Here is a 21601-nt window from a genome sequence, read left to right on the forward strand (position 1 = left end):
GCCAGCAAAATAGCCCCATTATCCAAGTAGATTAAGAAAATCATACAGCCGGTAGACAGATGAAATGCATTTTTAGGAAGTGCATTCACAGTGATGTCACTCTCTCTTACCTCATCGCTTCCTAGAGGCTCGTACGGAAGGTGAGTAGCTGCAGAGCCGAGCTACAGGATGTGATGTCACATCCTTTACTGTAACTACTGTCCCTGTCTGCATCTCTCCTCCGACCCGCGGTGACCTTAGGATTCCCCCCCCCCAGCTCTCTTTAATGTCCCCCCCAGCATTAGAGACACAGAGCTTTCATCCCTCCATCCCTCCCTCCACCCCTCCACCTCTCCCTCCAGCCCTCCCTCTCTCCTCTTCTAGTCGCGTGATGATGACCCGTATCCCAGTCACGGATACAGGAGTAAGATGTTGGACTGCATGTCTTTTTATGGATGCTACTGGCCAGGGGAGGACTGGCTCTGTATGAGGTCATCACTGTGCGCCAGTGATCTCTCTCCAGATGAATGGAGAGGCTGTAGGTTGTTTTTAGAGTGTAACTATTGTGTGTGTGTCTCCACAGGCGGCTCAGGGAGGAGGACACAGGACTCTTCTCTACGGACATGCCATCCTCCTCAGACACTCTTTCAGTTCCATGGTGACTTGAACACACACACACACACACACTCCTAACAACCAAGTCTTTCCACCAGGATGTAGGGTGACATTTAAACTTTCACATGTTTACATAGAATGTGAGCTGTTATGCAAGTGTGCCACATTGTTGAATAGCTCCTAACTTTGTGTGTGTGTGTCTCAGTACTTGACCTGTCTGAAGACATCCAGGTCACAGACAGATAAGCTGTCCTTTGATGTGGGGCTGCAAGAGGACTCCACAGGTACCCCTCCTTCACCACCACACACAGTCCTTCACCACCACACACAGTCCTTCACCACCACACACAGTCCTTCACCACCACACACAGTCCTTCACCACCACACACACTCCTTCACCACCACACACACTCCTTCACCACCACACACACTCCTTCACCACCACACACACTCCACCACCACCACCACACACACTCCTTCACCACCACACACACTCCTTCACCACCACACACACTCCACCACCACCACCACACACACTCCTTCACCACCACACACACTCCTTTTCCGGGAGGATTGTTGCTATGGTTAGGGTTCCTGAATGCTCACCTGTCACTCTACCCTCCTCCCAACTTGCACCTACTCATACAGTCAGTCACTTCTCGACCTGTATGTAAGTCAGTTATGTCATAATGTCATTCTGTGTGTCTGTGTGTGTGCTCCTGCAGGTGAAGCCTGTTGGTGGACCATTCACCCTGCGTCCAAACAGAGGTCAGAGGGCGAGAAAGTTCGCATCGGGGATGACCTCATCCTGGTCAGCGTGTCATCAGAGCGCTACCTGGTAGGAGTCCTCACACCAGAGTCACTACTGAGTCCTCACACCAGAGTCACTACTGAGTCCTCATACCAGAGTCACTACTGAGTCCTCATACCAGAGTCACTACTGAGTCCTCACACCAGAGTCACTACTGAGTCCTCACACCAGAGTCACTACTGAGTCCTCACACCAGAGTCACTACTGAGTCCTCACACCAGAGTCACTACTGAGTCCTCACACCAGAGTCACTACTGAGTCTTCATACCAGAGTCACTACTGAGTCTTCATACCAGAGTCACTACTGAGTCCTCACACCAGAGTCACTACTGAGTCCTCACACCAGAGTCACTACTCAAATCAAATCAAATGTATTTGTATAGCCCTTTTTACACGCAAGCATGTCACAGAGGGCTTCACATATGCCCATAGAACTGCCCCTCAACCAACCTAAACCCTCAAGGAAGACAAGGAAAAACTCCCAAAAAACTCTCAACAGGAGAAAAAAATTGAAGAAACCTTGGGAGGAGCAATTCAGAGAGGGATCCCCTCCTCCAGAGACGGTTGGTGGGAGAGAGGAGCAGAACACAGGCTAAACATAGTCATACAGTGTCGATGGGTTTTTAAAACACCAAAATCCATTATTCAACTTTATAGATGTAGGACAGGACCGGGAGACTCGCGACCAGGTCCAGCGTTGGCTGACCGACGACCAGCCAGGTGCTGACAACTCAAACCCCCCACACCACAAGGGATGTGTGTGGGGGGGGGACAGAGAGAGGAGAGCAGGGATTAGAGAATGCCAGGAGCAGCTAACAGTTACAGTCATAATAGAATGAGATCCCCACCGGTCAAGTGTGGACTGGTGCAGCAATTTAACAGAGCAAAAAAGGGGAATTTGATGCAACCCCACACACCAAGACAGCGACAGCCCCCCTCATTTGGAACATGAAATCTGTTCCAGGGGAAGAGAACTCTAAAATAAGTTATACTTAAAGAATAAGGATGGAAAACAACCCGTCCCCCGTTGCCTCCAACTAGTAACATACTTACCTTTAACAGTCGTAGAATTGACTAAACAATAGCGTTTTTAACCTAATTTTAAACGTCGAAACAGTATCAGACTCCCTAATTGAGACGGGTAGTTTATTCCAGAGAAGAGGCGCTCTATATGAGAACGCCCTACCTCCAGCTGTTTTTTTCTTAATTTTGGGAACCACCAGATAGTGTCCTTGCGGGGCAATAGGGTGCAAGGAGACCGGAGAGGTACAGTGGTGCCAATCCATGCAGAGATTTGTAGGTTAGTAGTAGAACTTTGAAGTCAGCTCTGGCTTGGATAGGGAGCCAGTGTAGAGAGACAAGAGTAGATGTTATGTGATCAAACTTTCTTGTTCTGGTCAATAGTCTAGCAGCAGCATTTTGCACCCGCTGTAAATTTTTTAGGTGGGTAATTGGGAGGCCAGAGAACAACACATTGCAATAGTCCAATCGGGACGTAACAAATGCATGTATTAGTTTTTCGGCATCATCCTTTGAGAGAAAGTTTCGTATTTTGGCAATATTACGTAGATGGAAAAATGCAGTTCTAGTAATTTGCTTAATATGGTACTCAAACGAAAGGTCTGGGTCCATTGTGACTCCTAAATTTTTTACTAGCTGGTTTTGAGAGACTTTGACGCCGTCTAGGTCTAAGGTCAGATTGGAAAAATTATTTCTATATTTTTTAGGACCGAAAATTTGAACCTCGGTTTTATCCGAATTTAGAAGAAGGAAATTTGCAGTCATCCAAGCTCTCAACCTAGAAACACATTTTTCCATAGCATGTGGAAATTCTCCAGACTTTATAGACATATTTAGCTGAGTATCATCTGCATAACAGTGAAAATTTACCCCAGAGCTTCTAATTATGTTTCCTAAAGGCAGCATATAGAGAGAAAATAACAGAGGGCCTAGAACTGAACCCTGTGGTACTCCGTATTTTACAGTGGAGCTCCTGGATGAGCAGCCATCATAGTGGACATATTGTGATCTATCGGATAGATACGATCTAAACCATTGAAGTGATGTACCAGAAACCCCAACATAGTTCTCCATACGTTCCAAGAGAATCTCATGATCCACCGTGTCAAAAGCTGCACTTAGGTCTAGAAGAACCAGGACAGAGAAAGAACCCGCGTCAGAGGCTAACAGTAGATCATTGACTACCTTGGCTAATGCAGTTTCAGTGCTGTGGTGGAGACAAAATCCAGACTGGAGAGGTTCATAAAGCTGATTTGAGGAGAGGTGCTCAGTGAGCTGTTGTGCCACAGCCTTCTCTAAAATTTTGGAGATAAATGGCAAATTTGAAATTGGCCTTTAGTTGCTAAGACAACCTGGATCCAGGTTTGGTTTTTTAAGAAGGGGCTTAATAATAGCTTGTTTGAAATCGTTGGGGACTTGGCCAATTACAATAGATTCATTAATAATACTAAGCATGGGTGGTCCAATAATAGGGAGAAGTTCCCTACAGAGTTTGACAGGGAGAGGATCGAGAAGGCAGCTAGTGGGTTTCGAGGAGTCTATCAGCTCGATGAACGCTTCCATAGAAATAGGGTTAAAGTGAGTGAGAGCCTCAACATGCAGCATGCTTGGTATAGGGGAAAGTTCAGTGTTGATGGCCACTCCTCCAGGACTAGTCTGTAGTTTGTCCCTTAATGCATACATTTTTTGGTCAAAGAAATCTAAGAAATCATTGGGAGAGAAATCTGAACTAACACAGAGTGTACTTTTCTTAGTGAGATTTGCAACAGTGTCAAATAGGAACTTAGTGTTGTGTTTGTTCTTACTAATCAACCTAGAGAAATAATCTGATCTGGACCTAATGAGGACTTGCTTGTACTCCATTAGGCTGTCCTTCCAGGCCAGGCGGAAAACCTCCAATTTAGTGGTACGCCACTTATGTTCTAGTTTTCTAGTGAACCTCTTAAGAGTGCGGGTTTCCTCTGAATACCATGGAGCCAGTTTCTTGTCCTTTCTTTTCCTTGGTTTGAGAGGGGCAACTGAGTCTAGGGATAGCTGAAGAACCAAATTCAGATCCCTCGTTTTAGTATTTAATGATTTATTTGGGACGTCAAGGACTTCTAGTGCAGCGGGTAGAATATTAGCCAGTTCCAGAGCTGTGTTTGGGGTTATGCAGCGGCTAGTAGAAATATTCTTAGTGCCTCCAAGGCTCTGGCAGAGGTCCATTTTGAAGGTGACCAGACAATGGTCTGATAATATAGGATTGTGGGGGTGGACAATGACGTCACTAATCTTGATTCTCCGCGTGAGAACTAAATCTAATGTATGCGAGTGAAGATGGGTAGGTTTGGAAACCACCTGAGTGAGACCTGTGGAATACATTAGAGCAGTAAAGGCCTTACTTAAAGGATCTTTTGGGTCATCCACATGAATGTTAAAATCACCCATAATCAAGACGTTATCAGTATATGTCACAAGATCAGCACTAAAATCTGCAAATTCCTCCAGGAAGAGGGAATACGGGCCGGGGGGCCGGTATAGAGTAACTATACAAAATGAGGGAGGGGGGCCAGGAGTAGTAGCATTATTCCTTTTTAAAATAGTTGGTGGTTACATGCAAATTATTTCAAATGATTTAAAGGTATTTACAGATTTTAGGCTGAGGTTGAAGCTAGCTTTATATATCATAGCAACACCACCACCTTTCTTTGATACACGAGGGATGTGTGAGTACGCAAAATCCGGAGGCGATGCTTCATTCAGGGGGGAATATTCATCAGGTTTTAACCAGGTTTCGGTGAGTCCAATCAAGTCCAGGCTGTATTCAGACATTAGATCATTAATCAAAATGGCCTTTGTGGATAAAGATCTGATGTTTAGGAGCCCAACATTCCAGTGAGTCCTCACACCAGAGTCACTACTGAGTCCTCACACCAGAGTCACTACTGAGTCCTCACACCAGAGTCACTACTGAGTCCTCACACCAGAGTAATGACTCAGGCAGTGATATCAAGCCAAACACTGTTTACACATCCCATAATGTGACAGCATTTCAGATTATTTTCATCCTCTTAGCTTGAAGAAGATTTTGGCCAAATCGTCTGCCAGCTGTCAACACCCTGATTAAAGGAATCTACTTTAAATCTATTCAGAGTAGTCAATTGAATCTCATTTTGTTTCAGGGATAAATAGTGTTAGGTGACACAGGGCTGGTTTTGTTCTCATTCAGTGAAATATCACAGATATTGAAGGCTGCTAGCAATGGAAACTTCCTGTTACAACACAAACACTGTCAGAGTTTACAGTTCGAGTCGCTACATAACTAGGAGCTTAGCCTGCCTCTCTTTCTATCTATCTACCCCCCCCCCCTCTCTCTCTCTCTCTCTCTCTCTCTCTCTCTCTCTCTCTCTCTCTCTCTCTCTCTCTCTCTCTCTCTCTCTCTGTCTCTGTCTCTGTCTCTGTCTCTCTCTCTCTGTCTCTCTCTCTGTCTCTCTCTCCCTCTCCCTCCTCAGGCCCTTCCATGACTGTCAGTCTGTCTTCTGCTGTTCTCACAGTCTAGGCTTCAGGGTGGTGATGACTGGGTTGGGGACACAGTCACACACACACAGACAGAGTGACACACAGACACACACACACACAGACAGAGACACACACTGCCTTCCAGGCTGGTGTCTATCAGCAGAGTGGACCACTGTTCCCCCCAGTGTGTCTCAGACCTCCGCCTGCCATGGCCTGTTTCTAATGCAAACATAGACATGAGCTGAAGCCTGTCTGAGCCTTACAGCCCGCAGAGCCAGCAGGGCCAGAGCCAGCAGGGCCAGACCCAGCTGGGCCATAGCAGGTAAACATTATGTCCTCTGTCCTCCAGCACCTGTCTATCTCCAACGGCAACATCCAGGTGGACGCGTCCTTCATGCAGACCCTCTGGAACGTTCATCCAACCTGCTCCGGCAGCAACGTGGAGGAGGGTGGGTCTCTCTCATACAGGGTTATTAACGTTGTTGGACTTGTCCAGTGGTATACTCAGCTGAGCTCTCTTCTGATAGGTTACCTGCTGGGAGGTCATGTGATGCGTCTGTTCCATGGCCACGACGAGGTGCTGACCATCCCCGGTTCAGAGCACAGCGACGAACAGCAGAGGTGAGAACAGCTGCTGCTCCTGGAGAGAGAGGAGGGTCGTTCAGTAGAGAGAGAGAGAGAGAGAGAGGGAGAGAGGGAGAGAGGGAGAGAGGGAGAGAGGGGGAGAGGGAGAGAGGGAGAGAGGGAGAGAGGGGGAGGGGGAGAGAGGGAGAGAGGGGGAGGGGGAGGGGGAGGGGGAGGGGGAGGGGAGCTGTTGGGCTCATGAGGGACAAGTCACTGCCACTCTCTCCCAGGAGACACAAAAACACGTCAGCCTGCTATCTTTAGCTCCACAATGCTAATGAAGAAATAGTTCAGGGGCCCAAAGTGGGTCGAGACGCCAAGAGCAGATCAGCCAGACGCATGGAGGAGCCTTCGAGGCCCCCAGGTACACACATACACTAAGGTGCAAATACACACATTCTGTACACTCACAAACTCATACACACAGACACACACAGAAACACACTGAACAAACACGAGGTGTACAGAGACACAGACACATACACACTAAGGTTCACACACACTCAATTATTTTTTTGAGCTGTGATGTGAGGCAAAATACGCAGACAAGGATTAAATACTGGTTGTCAGTTATGTACTCCTGGTACTGTCCTTGAAATGTAATAGACAGAGCTTCTTCAGAGACCCTAAATTTTCATCTGACACGCTCCAAACTGTCACCGAGGGGCATCAACAATTCCTTTTATCTCTGGACCCAGTCACCCATACCAGAGATGGCCAGTGTGACTGGGTTATCTGGGCTTGTGTGTTCATGTGACAGCCAGGGTAAACATGATCCTACTCAGGACTAAGACCCCCTCATCTGAGCTAACGTCACGAGGACAGAAGGGAACAGAACGGATAAAAATGATTAAAGCACAACTTAAGACTGTTGATCAAGGTTACGGTTGTTGTTGATCGTATATGGAGATGTGAATACAGTACATCCAGGAGATCCAGGCCAGACCCCTCATGCCCCTCTCCCATACCCCAGGATCGTGAACTATGAGACGGGGAAAGCTGGTGCCAAGGCCCGGTCCCTGTGGAGGCTGGAACCACTACGCATCAGGTGAGCTGCCCTTCATTTGCACTCTGTCATCTCTTCTTCTCTCCCTCTCTCTCCTCCTCTCTCTCTCCTGTCTCTCACCCTCCTCCTCTCTCTCTCTCTGTCTCCCACCCTCCTCCTCTCTCTCTCTCTGTCTCCCACCCTCCTCAGATACTGAGTGTGTCTGCTCTGTGAGATCAGACTTCCTGATCCAGACATCCTCTCCTCTCATCTCTCATGTTTTCCTCCTGATTCGGTTTGATCTTCCACAACAGGACATGTCCTGAATACACATTAGCTACATAATTAGTGGAATATTCTCTGGCAGAGTGTTTAGTAATTGCTGTATTAGCACATGCCTTGCTAGCTAATTAACAGCTGGCAGCAAAGTGTGCATGATCTGATATAAGGATATTAGCCTTCGATGGCCTAGTGAGTTGTTTATAAATGTGTGTTTGTGTGCACTCTTGTGTGTGTGTGTCTGTGTGTCTGTGTGTGTTTGATTGTGCCTGTGTGTGTGTGTGTGTGTGTGACCTTGACCCGTGACAGCTGGAGTGGAAGCTACATCCGCTGGGGTCAGCCCTTCCGCCTGCGTCACCTGACCAGCGGTCACTACCTGGCGCTGGCGGAGGAGCGGGGGCTGGTGCTGCTGGAGAGGGAGAGAGCCGACACCAACTCCACTGCGTTCTGCTTCAGAGCCTCCAAGGTCAGCGCACACACTCACACACACACTCACACACACACACACACATCCTCAGAGGTGACCTCCATGACTGTGTGGTGCTCAACCACACCCTCTCCACCCTCACTAAAATACATTACAAAGGAACGATCTGTAGCGATATTAACGACCTACTCTCCTTGAACTGGAAAATTGACATAATTTCCAGTGACTAGGGCTGTAGTAGAGTTGTGGTGAAACAGTTCTGCTTTAGATAGTGGTGCCATTACCTTCCGGGTGAGGGTTAGGCTTAGGGTGTGGGTGGGGGTTAGGCTTGGGGTGGGGGTGAGGGTTAGGCTTGGGGTGGGGGTGAGGGTTAGGCTTGGGGTGGGGGTGGGGGTTAGGCTTGGGGTGGGGGTGAGGGTTAGGCTTGGGGTGGGGGTGAGGGTTAGGCTTAGGGTGGGGGTGGGGGTTGGGGTGGGGGTGAGGGTTAGGCTTGGGGTGGGGGTTAGGCTTGGGGTGGGGGTGATGGTTAGGCTTAGGGTGGGGGTTGGGGTGGGGGTGAGGGTTAGGCTTGGGGGTGAGGGTTAGGCTTGGGGTGGGGGTGAGGGTTAGGCTTGGGGTGGGGGTAAGGGTTAGGCTTGGGGTGGGGGTTAGGCTTGGGGTGGGGGTTAGGCTTGGGGTGGGGGTTGGGGTGGGGGTGAGGGTTAGGCTTGGGGTGGGTTAGGGTTAGGCTTGGGGTGGGGGTTGGGGTGGGGGTGAGGGTTAGGCTTGGGGTGGGGGTTAAGGTTAGGGTGGGGATGAGAACTAACTTCTGACCTCACCACAGATCAACACATCCTGCTCCTCTCTGGATATTTCCAACTGGAGAGGAGGTGTGTGTGCGTGCGTGCATATATGTATGTGTACGTGTGTGTGCGTACATACATGCACATATGTGTGCGTGCATGTGTGTGCGTACACATGTGTGAGTGTGTTGAGTTCTCTGACCCCCAGGACAAGCTGGAGAGCAGTCCCAAGAGAGACGTGGAGGGCATGGGCGTGGCTGAGATCAAGTATGGAGACTCTCTCTGCTTCGTCATGCACGTGGCCACGGGGCTCTGGCTGTCCTACCAGGCGCCCGACGTCAAGTCTGCCCGCCTCGGCCCTCTCAAGAGACGGGTAAACTCTCCGTCCTGCTGCCTCACGTGGTTAGACCAAGACACATCCTGTAATATGAGATGTAGAAGAGAATCGTAGTAGGGGGGGCTGATGTGAAGGGACTGTGCATGACCGGCCTGTACACACACCCACACACACACGCACACACACTCACACACCCACACACACAGCTAGATGGCCTGTAGTGGAAGCACCTTTTCAGTCCAGTGGATTTTATCACCCATAATATCTAGCTGTCTGACATCTCTCTCTCCCTGTCCTCCCTCTCTCTCCCTGTCCTCCCTCTCTCTCCCTGTCCTCCCTCTCTCTCCCTGTCCTCCCTCTCTCTCCCTGTCCTCCCTCTCTCTCCCTGTCCTCCCTCTCTCTCCCTGTCCTCCCTCTCTCTCCCTGTCCTCCCTCTCTCTCCCTGTCCTCCCTCTCTCTCCCTGTCCTCCCTCTCTCTCCCTGTCCTCCCTCTCTCTCCCGGTTCTCCCTCTCTCCCTGTCCTCCCTCTCTCTCCCTGTCCTCCCTCTCTCTCCCTGTCCTCCCTCTCTCTCCCTGTCCTCCCTCTCTCTCCCTGTCCTCCCTCTCTCTCCCTGTCCTCCCTCTCTCTCCCTGTCCTCCCTCTCTCTCCCTGTCCTCCCTCTCTCTCCCCACCTGCTCTCCTCCTTGTGTCTCCAGGCCTGTCTTCACTCTGAAGGTCACATGGACGACAGTCTGACCCTGCAGCGCTGTCAGCATGAGGAGTCCTGCGCCGCACGCATCATCCGCAACACCACCCGTCTGTTCAGCCGCTTCATCAGGTGCATACACACACGCATGCACGCATGCACACACATACACACTCACACACACGCATGCACACACATACACGTATACACACACACATCCATGCACACACATACATGCATACACACACCAGTGTTTCCCATACATTGATTGATTTGTGGTGGCCCGCAACAATGAATATTCGTCTTTTTTTTTTACTGTTTAACATTGCAAAAAAAAACATTTCATTGTAGAGCTGCGCGCATTCGAACAGTAAAATTCCCCAAAATTCGAGCTTCAGAAATTCAAATAGAACAAGGGGCAGAGAGAGGGGTTGGCTGAAACCTCGGCCGCCCACCCTCTCTGAACCCCTCAGGTCAAGTCAGGGTCACGGTTGGCTGTCCCTGTCCCCCGTGTCTGTTCTTAGCCGCTGGACGGAAATGCTTCTGCGAGAACCAGAGTCATGTTCTGTCCATGCAGCGTGCTGGCCTTGTACCTCAGTTGTTATGCAAGACTTGGTGCTGCAGAAGGGACATGTCTGCAGAGAGGCAGCGATGGTAATGTGTGCTCCTCCTCTCAGGGACCTGGACTGTCTGGGAGGGAAGACCTGTGCGTCCGTGGCCCCGCCCATCCAGGAAGTCCTCCAGACCCTCAACGATCTCATCTCCTACTTCCTGCTTCCTGCTGCCGACCTGGAGCACGAACAGAAGCAGATCAAGCTGCGCTCCCTCAAGAACCGCCAGAACCTCTTCAAACAGGAAGTGAGTCCCGCATCACAGGAAGCGCCCAGCCGTGGCCAGAGAGAGATGTTTGGCAGTAAAACACATTAGCAGTCCTAAGTCAGGAGTGTCAGGTTGGTTAAGGTCATGTTAGTAAGTGGCTACCGCAGGAGTTATCTGGTCACAGTCGTGTGCTTAAGATGTTTTAAAGGCTAAAGCAACTGATTCTGTGTATGCGCTTTGTTTTGCACAGCCGTGCATTTTCAACTGTCAGCAGTTTTGTTATGAGTTGCTGTGATTCTGACACCGCGGCAGTGAAGCCTCTGATTAGCTTCTGGGCGCAGAATTACTCATCAATTATCAAATGTCAGCTTCCCCTCCTCTGAGTTGACGAGGTCAAACAAGCCCAGCATCAATCTCACGACACCTGGAGGTAAAACACTGTGTTGTTCCCAAGTCACCTCTATGTCCTCGCGCCATGCTGTAGGTTAATAACAAATGAATGCAAATGAGCTCAATATTTCTGTTTACATAACTGATTTTTGCGGTTAGTGTTCGCACTAACGTGCCTCCCTACATATCCTGCTTGTAAAGCATCTACAATTCTCCACTATAAAACCGTTGTTCGGTCAATTTGTCACAGTAGATGGCTGATGCGAGGCATTTCCTGGAGTTATAGATCCTGTGTGATTATCTGTGTCTCAGGGCCGGACCCTGCCTGCTTCTCCTCTCATCCCATAACCTGATACTTCATGGGGTCAGGCTGCGGCACAAACTGATGACCTCACAGTGATGTGTGTGTTTGATGACCTCACAGTGATGTGTGTGTTTGATGACCTCACAGTGATGTGTGTGTGTTTGATGACCTCACAGTGATGTGTGTGTTTGTCAGGGCATGCTGACGCTGGTGTCCAGCTGCATCGACCGTCTGAACATGTACAACAGCGCCGCTCACTTCGGCGAGTGTGCCGGGGCCGAGGCTGGTGCTGCCTGGAAGGACATCCTCAACCTGCTGTATGAGCTGCTGGGTGAGGCCTGTCTGCCCGTCTGTCTGTCTGTCTGTCTGTCTGTCTGAGTCTCTGTCTGCCTGTCTGCCTGTCTGTCTGTCTCTGTCTGCCTGTCTGCCTGTCTGCCTGTCTGTCTGTCTGTCTGTCTGTCTGCCTGTCTGCCTGTCTGTCTGCCTGTATGTCAGGTGAGTCAGTACTTTAATAATTCCAAGGGAATTAGAGCCGTCAAGAATTATTTTTATCAATATAATAACAATTTTAATGGACAGGTTACTTGTTGGGGAAACATATTACTGACCTGATTGGCTGTCTGACTGTGTGTAACTGGCACACATACACTCTGATTGGCATCTTATACACTGATCACTTTTGGATGCTGTTTTCCTGCGCACACACATTCACACATCCATACCCACATGCACCAGACGTAGGCTACAAGCAGTTAAAAATTGTGTGAAGTGCTTCCAGGGCTCCCACCCAAACATGCCTACTGCTTACACACACACACACACACACACACTCACACACACACACTCACTCACTCACACACACACACACACACACACACACACACACACACACACACACACACACACACACACACACACACACACACACACACACACTCTCCCAGCCAGGCAAGGCTGTGCCTGTCTACCAGATGGCTTTTGAATCCATGAGGGAACAAGCTATCCACTGTGATCATGGTCTGTGGTAGCTGTTATCAGGGACGGTGGCCATGTCCTCCCTCTGTCTCCATGTCCCCTTGTCCTCACCTCTCACTGTCCTCCACCAGCCCCTGAGCTGTCCCTGTCCTCAGACCTTCTGAGGACTGCCTGGACTAACGTGACCTGGCAGGTGAAGAGGGCTGTTCTGTCCAGCCGGCAAAACAGCACACCCCTTTTCTTAGCGTGGTAGTCTTGAGTGTGGTTCTGTTTGAAACCTTGTTCTTGTCCTTGTCCTCGCACGCTCAGCGTCGCCCGCTCTCCTCTGTCTGTCCCCACTGGAGGAGCCGTGTGCTTTTGGCTCTGATGCCTCTTGTCTCTCCTCACGCCCCCTCCTCTCCTCTCAGCCCATTAACATGCAGGAGTGCTCTTAGAACACTCCTCTCTCCTGTCCTCTGAGCAGGCTGGCAAGGTGGACCTAAAGGGGGACATTGCCAGGGACATTTTGATGATATTTGTGTAAGATGCTGGTTGTGTGTTGATGGGTAACTGGTTTCACCTTACCCCAAAGACAGATGCAAGGATATATTTTCTTCTCCTATACAGATATAACCTGACTTTTCTGTACTTGGTACAGTATATAACCTGACTTTCCATGTGTTTCCTGTAGCTGCGCTGATCCGAGGGAATAGGAACAGCTGTACCCAGTTCTCCAACAACCTGGACTGGCTGATCAGCAAGCTGGAGAGACTGGAGTCCTCCTCAGGTACCATCGGCCCCGGGCCTGTCTGTCCTCTCATCTCTCACACCCCCAGAGTCTGGAGCTGCAGTACCTTGTTGCTAGGGTTCATCTGTAGCTGCAGTACCTTGTTGCTAGGGTTCGTCTGTAGCTGCAGTACATTGTTGCTAGAGTTCATCTGTAGCCGCAGTACCTTGTTGCTAGGGTTCATCTGTAGCTGCAGTACCTCGTTGCTAGGGTTCGTCTGTAGCCGCAGTACCTTGTTGCTAGGGTTCGTCTGTAGCCGCAGTACCTTGTTGCTAGGGTTCGTCTGTAGCCGCAGTACCTTGTTGCTAGGGTTTGTCTGTAGCTGCAGTACCTTGTTGCTAGGGTTCGTCTGTAGCTGCAGTACCTTGTTGCTAGGGTTCATCTGTAGCTGCAGTACCTTGTTGCTAGGGTTCATCTGTGGGAACAACCCCATGGATGATGGGGTTGATGATGCTCACGGATGAGGTGTGTCTGCAGGCATCCTGGAGGTTCTTCACTGCATCCTGATCGAGAGCCCCGAGGCCCTGAACATCATCCAGCGAGGACACATCCAGTCCATCATCTCCCTGCTCTACAAGCACGGACGTAACCACAAGGTGGGCTCACACACACATAGCTAAACACACACATGCATACATCCCTCCTCCCCCCCCCCCCCACACACACACACACACAGACACACACACACACGTGCTTCTCCAAGGAGGAGTGCTGGAGTAATTCACTTTTCTGACAGTTACTGTCATTACTAGATAAACACACAGACACATAGCTCAGTGTCTCCATTGTGTATCAAGATGTTTACATTGGGAGGAGATCCAGGGAGCTGACATCCTCTCAGTCATAAATCCCAGTCAGTGTCTCATCTGGCTGGCAAGCCGGAAAAAGGCTTCTGTCCTGCTCTCTCTCCTGCTCCTCTCTCCTGCTCTCTCTCTCCTGCTCCTCTCTCCTGCTCCTCTCTCCTGCTCCTCTCTCCTGCTCTCTCTCTCCTGCTCCTCTCTCCTGCTTCTCTCTCCTGCTCCTTTCTCCTGCTCCTTTCTCCTGCTCTCTCTCTCTCCTGCTCTCTCTCTCCTGCTCCTCTCTCCTGCTCTCTCTCTCTCCTGCTCTCTCTCTCTCCTGCTCTCTCTCTCCTGCTCCTCTCTCCTGCTCTCTCTCTCTCCTGCTCTCTCTCTCCTGCTCCTCTCTCCTGCTCTCTCTCTCTCCTGCTCTCTCTCTCTCCTGCTCTCTCTCTCCTGCTCCTCTCTCCTGCTCTCTCTCTCTCCTGCTCTCTCTCTCCTGCTCCTCTCTCCTGCTCTCTCTCTCTCCTGCTCTCTCTCTCTCCTGCTCTCTCTCTCCTGTTCCTCTCTCCTGCTGCTCTCTCACCATGCTCTGCTCTCTGTGTGTGTAACGTCCTCTCCTCCCCCCAGATCCTGGACGTGCTCTGCTCTCTCTGTGTGTGTAACGGTGTAGCTGTGAGAGCCAATCAGAACCTGATCTGTGACCACCTGCTGCCGAGGAGAGATCTTCTCCTCCAGACCCGCCTGGTTAATGACGTCCAGAGGTACACCTCGGAAACAGACCATAATCACCACTACTCACTAATCATGACTGTCAGTGTAATGTGTCCTGTACAGTCTAACAGGTATAGAGACTAATCATGGCTGTCAGTGTAATGTGTCCTGTACAGTGTAACGGGTATAGAGACTAATCATGACTGTGTCAGTGTAATGTGTCCTGTACAGTGTAACGGGTATAGAGACTAATCATGACTGTGTCAGTGTAATGTGTCCTGTACAGTGTAACGGGTATAGAGTGTTTAGTTTCCTCTGCTTGTATGTCTGCAGCATGAGGCCCAACATCTTCCTAGGGGTGAGCGAGGGCTCTGCCCAGTACAGGAAGTGGTACTACGAGCTGATGATCGACCAGGTGGAGCCCTTTCTGACCAGCGAGCCGTCACACCTGCGCGTGGGCTGGGCCAGCACCAAGGGATACGCCCCCTACCCAGGGGGGGGCGAGGGCTGGGGGGGCAACGGGGTGGGGGACGATCTCTACTCCTATGGCTTCGATGGACTTCACCTCTGGTCAGGTCAGTATGTACCTGTGTGTGTGGGGGTAGCTTGAGTGTTTGACCTCGACTCAGATCTATGAACAATCTGATATGTTCCATAAGAGATGAGGGGAGCCCTGGGCTGAGAGTAGACTGTCAGCTGTCTGGGCCCAGGGGCTGAGAGTAGACTGTCAGCTGTCTGGGCCCTGGGGCTGAGAGTAGACTGTCAGCTGTCTGGGCCCTGGGGCTGAGAGTAGACTGTCAGCTCTCTGGGCCCTGCAGGGCACGACTCCCTGCCCACACTGAGGGTCGAGTGAATGAGTTTCTAGCCAGTCCTCTTTCTATGCCTTAAGTGTGTACGTGTGTGTGTACGTGTGTGTGTGTGCGTGTGTGCAGGTCGTATCCCGAGGGCGGTAGCCTCTGTGAACCACCACCTCCTGACGGGTGATGACGTGGTGAGCTGCTGTCTGGACCTGGGCGCTCCCAGCGTCTCCTTCAGGATCAACGGCCAGCCCGTCCAGGGCATGTTCGAGAACTTCAACACCGACGGGCTGTTCTTCCCTGTGGTCAGCTTCTCTGCTGGGGTCAAGTATGTGTCCTCCTCACGGGGAGAAAATACACCCACGTACTAATGTTTACTAACACACACACACCTCACACATGCACTCGCACACCTCTCCCTGCCAACCCCGGACACTCCTCTCTTGTTGCCATGGTGACTTCAGATGGTGTGATTGACAGGTCTGCAAAATGGAATTTCAAGCTCCAGCAGACTTCTCAGGATTTCATGATCGACCCGTTTTGAACATCAGAAACCTTTTACTGTCCAGCTCCTCTCTGGAGCAGAGGCCTGTCAGATGTTTGTTTCTGTCTGATGTGGAAGGGTTAGGAAATACTGCCTCTTTCTCTGAGTCAGATACACAGAGCTGCCTCTGTTTCTGAGTCAGACACACAGAGCTGCCTCTGTCTCTGAGTCAGACACACAGAGCTGCCTCTGCTTCTGAGTCAGACACACAGAGCTGCCTCTGCCTCTGTCTCTGAGTCAGACACACAGAGCTGCCTCTGCTTCTGAGTCAGACACACAGAGCTGCCTCTGCTTCTGAGTCAGACACACAGAGCTGCCTCTGTCTCTGAGTCAGACAGAGGGAGTTGACGGTGTTAACATGAACGAGGATAAAACAGTCACTGCGTCCGTGAGGTGAAAACACGCATGGTGAACCCCTGGTTCTGTACCCTTCCTTGTTCATGCTGGAACCACCCGTTTTCCTGTGTCCCCAGGGTGCGTTTCCTGTTGGGGGGTCGCCACGGCGACTTCAAGTTCCTGCCGCCGTCGAGCTACGCTCCGTGCTGCGAGGCTCTGCTGCCCAGGGAGAAGATGCGTGTGGAGCCAGTGAAGGAGTACAAGAGGGACCAGGAGGGAGTGAGGGACCTGCTGGGCACCACCCAGCTGCTCTCACAGGCCTCCTACATCCCCACACCTGTGGAGACCAGCCAGGTAACTCTCAGCACTCTATACTGACTCTACACCAAGACACCCCTGCCTCCACACTAAAGACTGTGAGGTTCCAGACTGCATGAGCAGCCGTACACAGTGTTTGGTTCAGGGTGTAGCGGTGTTGTCTGTGATCCTGGTCTCAGGTCGTCATGCCCTCCCACTTGGAGAAGGTCCGAGACAAGCTGGCTGAGAACATCCACGAGCTGTGGGGCATGAACAAGATCGAGCTGGGCTGGTCCTACGGCAAGGTATGACCTGCTCTGCTGCTCAGGACACTCACGCACACTCACGCACACTCAACACATAGGACAGGGTACACACAACAGCTGTGATTTATATGCAACATCATTCCAGTGATACACACTTAATCCATACAGTTTTGATTGAGTAAAGAAAAAACCGTTTATGTTTGTTTATTGAGAAATTACTAGTATTTCCAAAGTGAAATGCTCTAGGTTAGGAATGCGACCGTTTGAGAACCAAAAAGCCTGTACACCATTTTGCTTTTCTCTTTTATAATTTGCGGTTCAAACTCAACAGAGGGTAAGTGACCAAAAATCCTCCTCTTTCTGTGTTCCTTCTGCCATTTGACTTTCATTTTAGTGTGTTGGTAGGTGACAGACTCACGTCTAGTATCATGAATTACAATGCAATTGTTTTACTCCAAGGACACAACAGGTCATTGTAGGCCGTTAAACTGCTACAATAAACCAAGAAATAGATGCAGGTGACATTTCCCCCTGAGACAAACAGACCTGGTGGAGTCCAAATGATTTTCATTCATCTGGTGCTTGTTTTTTGGAGGTGTGTGTAGGACGACACCGCGTCAGTGACTCTCTTGGTTTATTGGACGGTGAGGATCTTTGACCTGTTTTGCCCGGCTGCACTGTGAGGTGCAGACGACCTGAAAAGAAACAATGTGCTCCCCAGCTCTTATGTTTATATTACAAACACGATGAACACTGGCTCTGGTCCTGTAGCTCCTCTCCTCCTCTCTCATTCCTCCTCTCCTCCAACTCTCCTCTCTTCCTCTTTTAATCCTCTCAGTGACAGCCCTCCACACAGTCCAACATGGTGATAGAGCGTGTGATTTGGGGTGAGGACATTAAGGCTGGCTCGGGGTTCTGCACCCAGAGCTCTAGCGACACGTGCTGTAACTAGGCTTGTTAGTTGTTAGACACTGTCCTCTGTGTGAGGCCAGGCCGGGGCCGAGGCTGGGGCCGGGGCCGAGGCTGGGGCTGGGGCACATGTCCCTGAGTCTGGGTGGCAGAGGCCTCCTCTGTAGAGGGCATGGTACTCTCCTCATTGGCCTCACCCAGGCTTCATTAAAACCCTCTTATGGTTGCCCTGGGGACAGAAATTAAGAGAAATTAAACACTTACAAAGCTTAGCTTATTAGCTGTTGGTTAGCATAGTTAGCATAGCTTATTAGCTGTTGGTTAGCATAGTTAGCATAGCTTCCTCCCCCTGAAGCATATAACAGTCAAAATAAAAAAGTACTTCTTGTACTATTCACAAAAGAGCTGAGCGTCGTTCATCCAACAACCCACAGCTACACCTGTGAACAACCCTGCATGTTCTCCTGGTAAACACCACTGCCACACAGTCACATCTCTCTGCTGGTGTTCCAGCCTCTCTGCTCTCTGGCTCCCCAGAAAACATGCTCTCTAAATTCACAACATGTTCTCCAGGGCACAACGTCACCAGAAGCACTGTGACGGAGAAGCCCCTCCCCCCTCTTGTTGTCTATATGACCTTGAATGTTATTTTCAGTGCTCATAACCTCCCATGTAATGTCCCTCCATCGTAAAGGTAGAGTAGTGATGTTAAGGTTACAGCAGATTCATCCTGCTGGGCGCAGCTTCACCATGTTGTGTGTCTGATCTGTTCGGGTTTTGACTGTTGTGTTCCAGATAAGAGATGACAACAAGCGCCAGCACCCCTGTCTGGTGGATTTCTCCAAATTACCTGAAACTGAGAAGAATTACAACCTGCAGATGTCAACAGAAACCTTGAAGTATGTCCTGTATTATGAGTCACTGTGTTCCTGTTTGGAGGGAGAGAGGGGGGAGGGGGAGAGAAGGAGAGAGACAGAGAGCAGCATGTGTATGGCCAGACAGGTGTGAAGTGTGTTTCAAGGGACACGCAAAAAAGAAACTTAACAGACAAAACATTTGTGTATGTGTGTGTGTGTACATGAGTGATGAAGAAGAAGCACTTCAGTAAATAAGCTAGTTTGTGATTAACCTCAGCCTACAGAAACACCACTGTCTGGAAACAAAGTACAGTTTAAACAAATCTGTTGATTCAAGAACCTTTTCCAACCACTGCAATTATATTGTTTAATAATGGCCAAGGATATGCACAATTAAACAATTCATTACTTCCTCTGTGTGTCCACACTTTGTCTGTGGCTACATTGGCAGTAATGCAGTTACCTGGGTCCTTGCTTCCAACACTGTTCTGGGCAGTGAAACTGAAACTGAATGAGCATGTTATGTGTTTGATTAATGGGCGGAGCTAGTTCAGGCCTGGAACTCGGGCAGCGTGCGCCATATCACCCATCGCCGTGTTCTCAGCCCATAGGCTTAGCTTGATAGGAGGCGCTATAAAGTCGCACACATGCACGCACACGCGTCCTCGATTACCTTTGTGTTCTGCGCTGCTGCCACCCACCACCGTCCCCTTCTCCCCCATGTGGTCTGTCTGTTCTCCCCGTGGGGGATTTCACTTGTTGCTCCCTGCCTCATGTCATGCTGCAGTGACGGCAGGGAGCGCTTCCCCATGTACATCCATTCTGCCAATGTTAAACCATTTGTCATGTGTATGAATAAATGGTGAAATCAATCACGTGAGTGTCTTGACTGAACTGTTCTTATCAATCATGCTGGCTCACCATGTACCTGGCTCTCTTTAGGACCCTGTTGGCTCTGGGCTGCCATGTGGTCCAGGTCAACCCCAATGCTGAAGATGATCTGAAGAGGATTAAACTCCCAAAGAAGTAACAACATGCAATCTATCACTTGTACATACACACATACAATTATATATATATATATCAATATTTCTCTCTCTCAGAGAGATACATATGTACTGTATACAAATACAATGGAATATATTTTTGATTAGGTCTATGCTATACACAATGTATACAATATATATAATACAGTATTTGTGCAGTAACCTATTATAAAACCATCAATTTATCATTTTGTATAATATTCAGTATTATATAATAGTAGTGTTGTGACTGTGGCTCTTTGGCAGCTACATGATGTCTAGCGGCTTAATATTAGCGGTATGGTAGGCAGAGTTGGCAAAAGTACACACATCCTTCACTCAAGTAGAAGTACAACTCATGTTTAAAAAGACTCTGGAAAAAGTTGCATTTTGAACATCTCCCTTCGTTTACTTGGACTACTTGTTTTCACACACACAGTGAAAGGAGAGGAGAGATGAGAACAGCATAAAATGTAAGGAGTGAAAGTAAAAAGTTGTCAGAAAAACAAATAGTGAAGTTTTTCTGATACAAGAAAAATCTACTTAAGTACCGTACTTCCTATCGCTGGTGGTAGCGTTTGCGTTGGCGGTGGCGGTGGCGGTAGCGGTAGTAATGACTGTGGCTGTGGCTGTGTTGCAGCTACATGATGTCTAACGGCTACAAGCCCAGCCCTCTGGGGCTGGCGGAGGTGAGGCTGAGCTCGGCTCAGGAGCTGCTGGTGGACCGGCTGGCTGAGAACGCTCACAACGTCTGGGCCAAGGACCGCATCAAGCAGGGCTGGACCTACGGCATACAGCAGGTACCTCACACACACACACACACACACACACGGTTGTGATCTCTAAGTCGCTATGACTTCACTGAAGCAGACCGTATTGTATGACGCTTTAGGCTTTATGTGTCCTGACAGCTTTCTGTTCTGTCACAATGCCTCGGTTGCAGAAAGCTGCTCTATAGGAGACTCAGCAGATCCAGGCCCCAGCCTGCCTTCACCAGGCTGAGGCTGAACACTCAGCCCATTGTGTTCAGCTGTTCTAATAGTTATGACAGATGGACGATTAACTACTTAATGATCCTCACTGATTGACTGCATTGAGCTGGCTCCCTGGCTGAAACTGAGACATGATGAGAGTGTGTGTGTCTGTGTGTGTGTGTGTCTGTGTGTGTGTGTGTGTGTGCGCTAACAGGATGTGAAGAGCAAGCGTAACCCTCGCCTGGTGCCCTATGACCTGCTGGACGAGCGCACCAAGAAGTCCAACAGGGACAGCCTCCGGGAGGCCATCCGCACTCTGATTGGCTATGGGTATAACATCGACCCACCTGACCAGGAAGGCGGTGAGTTGACTTCCTGGTCAGGAGAAGTGAGATTTATCTCTGAGCAACACCTTGCAAACATGCAAACTGTTCTCCTGAGAAACTCCTGTAGTGTTGCTAAAATGGTCATGTGTAGCATGTTGTGGACGTGAGGTGATGCAAGGCTGACCCCCCCTCTCCCCCAGCAGGTCACGTTGTGGAGAGGCTGAGCATTGATAAGGTCCGCTTCTTCCGGGTGGAGCGCACTTACGCTGTGCGGACGGGGAAGTGGTACTTTGAGTTTGAGGCGGTGACGGGCGGGGACATGCGTGTGGGCTGGGCACGGCCGGGCTGCAGGCCTGACGTGGAGCTGGGCTTGGACCACCTGGCCTTCGTGTTCGACGGGTTCAGGGTGAGCTGTCTGCTGGGTTCTCCTGTGTGTGTATGTCTTGTTTAACTACACTTGTGTTGGGATAGAAAACCAATGTG

General features: G+C 49.9%; 1 protein-coding gene across 1 annotated transcript in view; it reads left to right on the forward strand.

Moving 5' to 3' along the window:
- The window catches only part of LOC134026995 (ryanodine receptor 3), a 108550-nt gene that overhangs the window by 29663 nt on the left and 57286 nt on the right, over positions 1-21601 (forward strand). Inside the window, 24 exon segments of the mRNA XM_062470094.1 lie at positions 126-140; positions 563-637; positions 800-878; positions 1320-1432; positions 6273-6372; positions 6451-6544; positions 7521-7595; positions 8121-8277; positions 9229-9393; positions 10054-10175; positions 10721-10901; positions 11752-11887; positions 13202-13297; positions 13775-13893; positions 14704-14837; positions 15121-15362; positions 15720-15912; positions 16602-16818; positions 16962-17066; positions 18732-18835; positions 19736-19819; positions 20459-20618; positions 21007-21154; positions 21322-21524. Of these exon segments, the coding sequence (XP_062326078.1) occupies positions 126-140; positions 563-637; positions 800-878; positions 1320-1432; positions 6273-6372; positions 6451-6544; positions 7521-7595; positions 8121-8277; positions 9229-9393; positions 10054-10175; positions 10721-10901; positions 11752-11887; positions 13202-13297; positions 13775-13893; positions 14704-14837; positions 15121-15362; positions 15720-15912; positions 16602-16818; positions 16962-17066; positions 18732-18835; positions 19736-19819; positions 20459-20618; positions 21007-21154; positions 21322-21524 (3117 nt within the window).

The sequence above is a fragment of the Osmerus eperlanus genome, chromosome 9 (genome assembly GCF_963692335.1).
Source record: "Osmerus eperlanus chromosome 9, fOsmEpe2.1, whole genome shotgun sequence".
NCBI lineage: Eukaryota > Metazoa > Chordata > Actinopteri > Osmeriformes > Osmeridae > Osmerus > Osmerus eperlanus.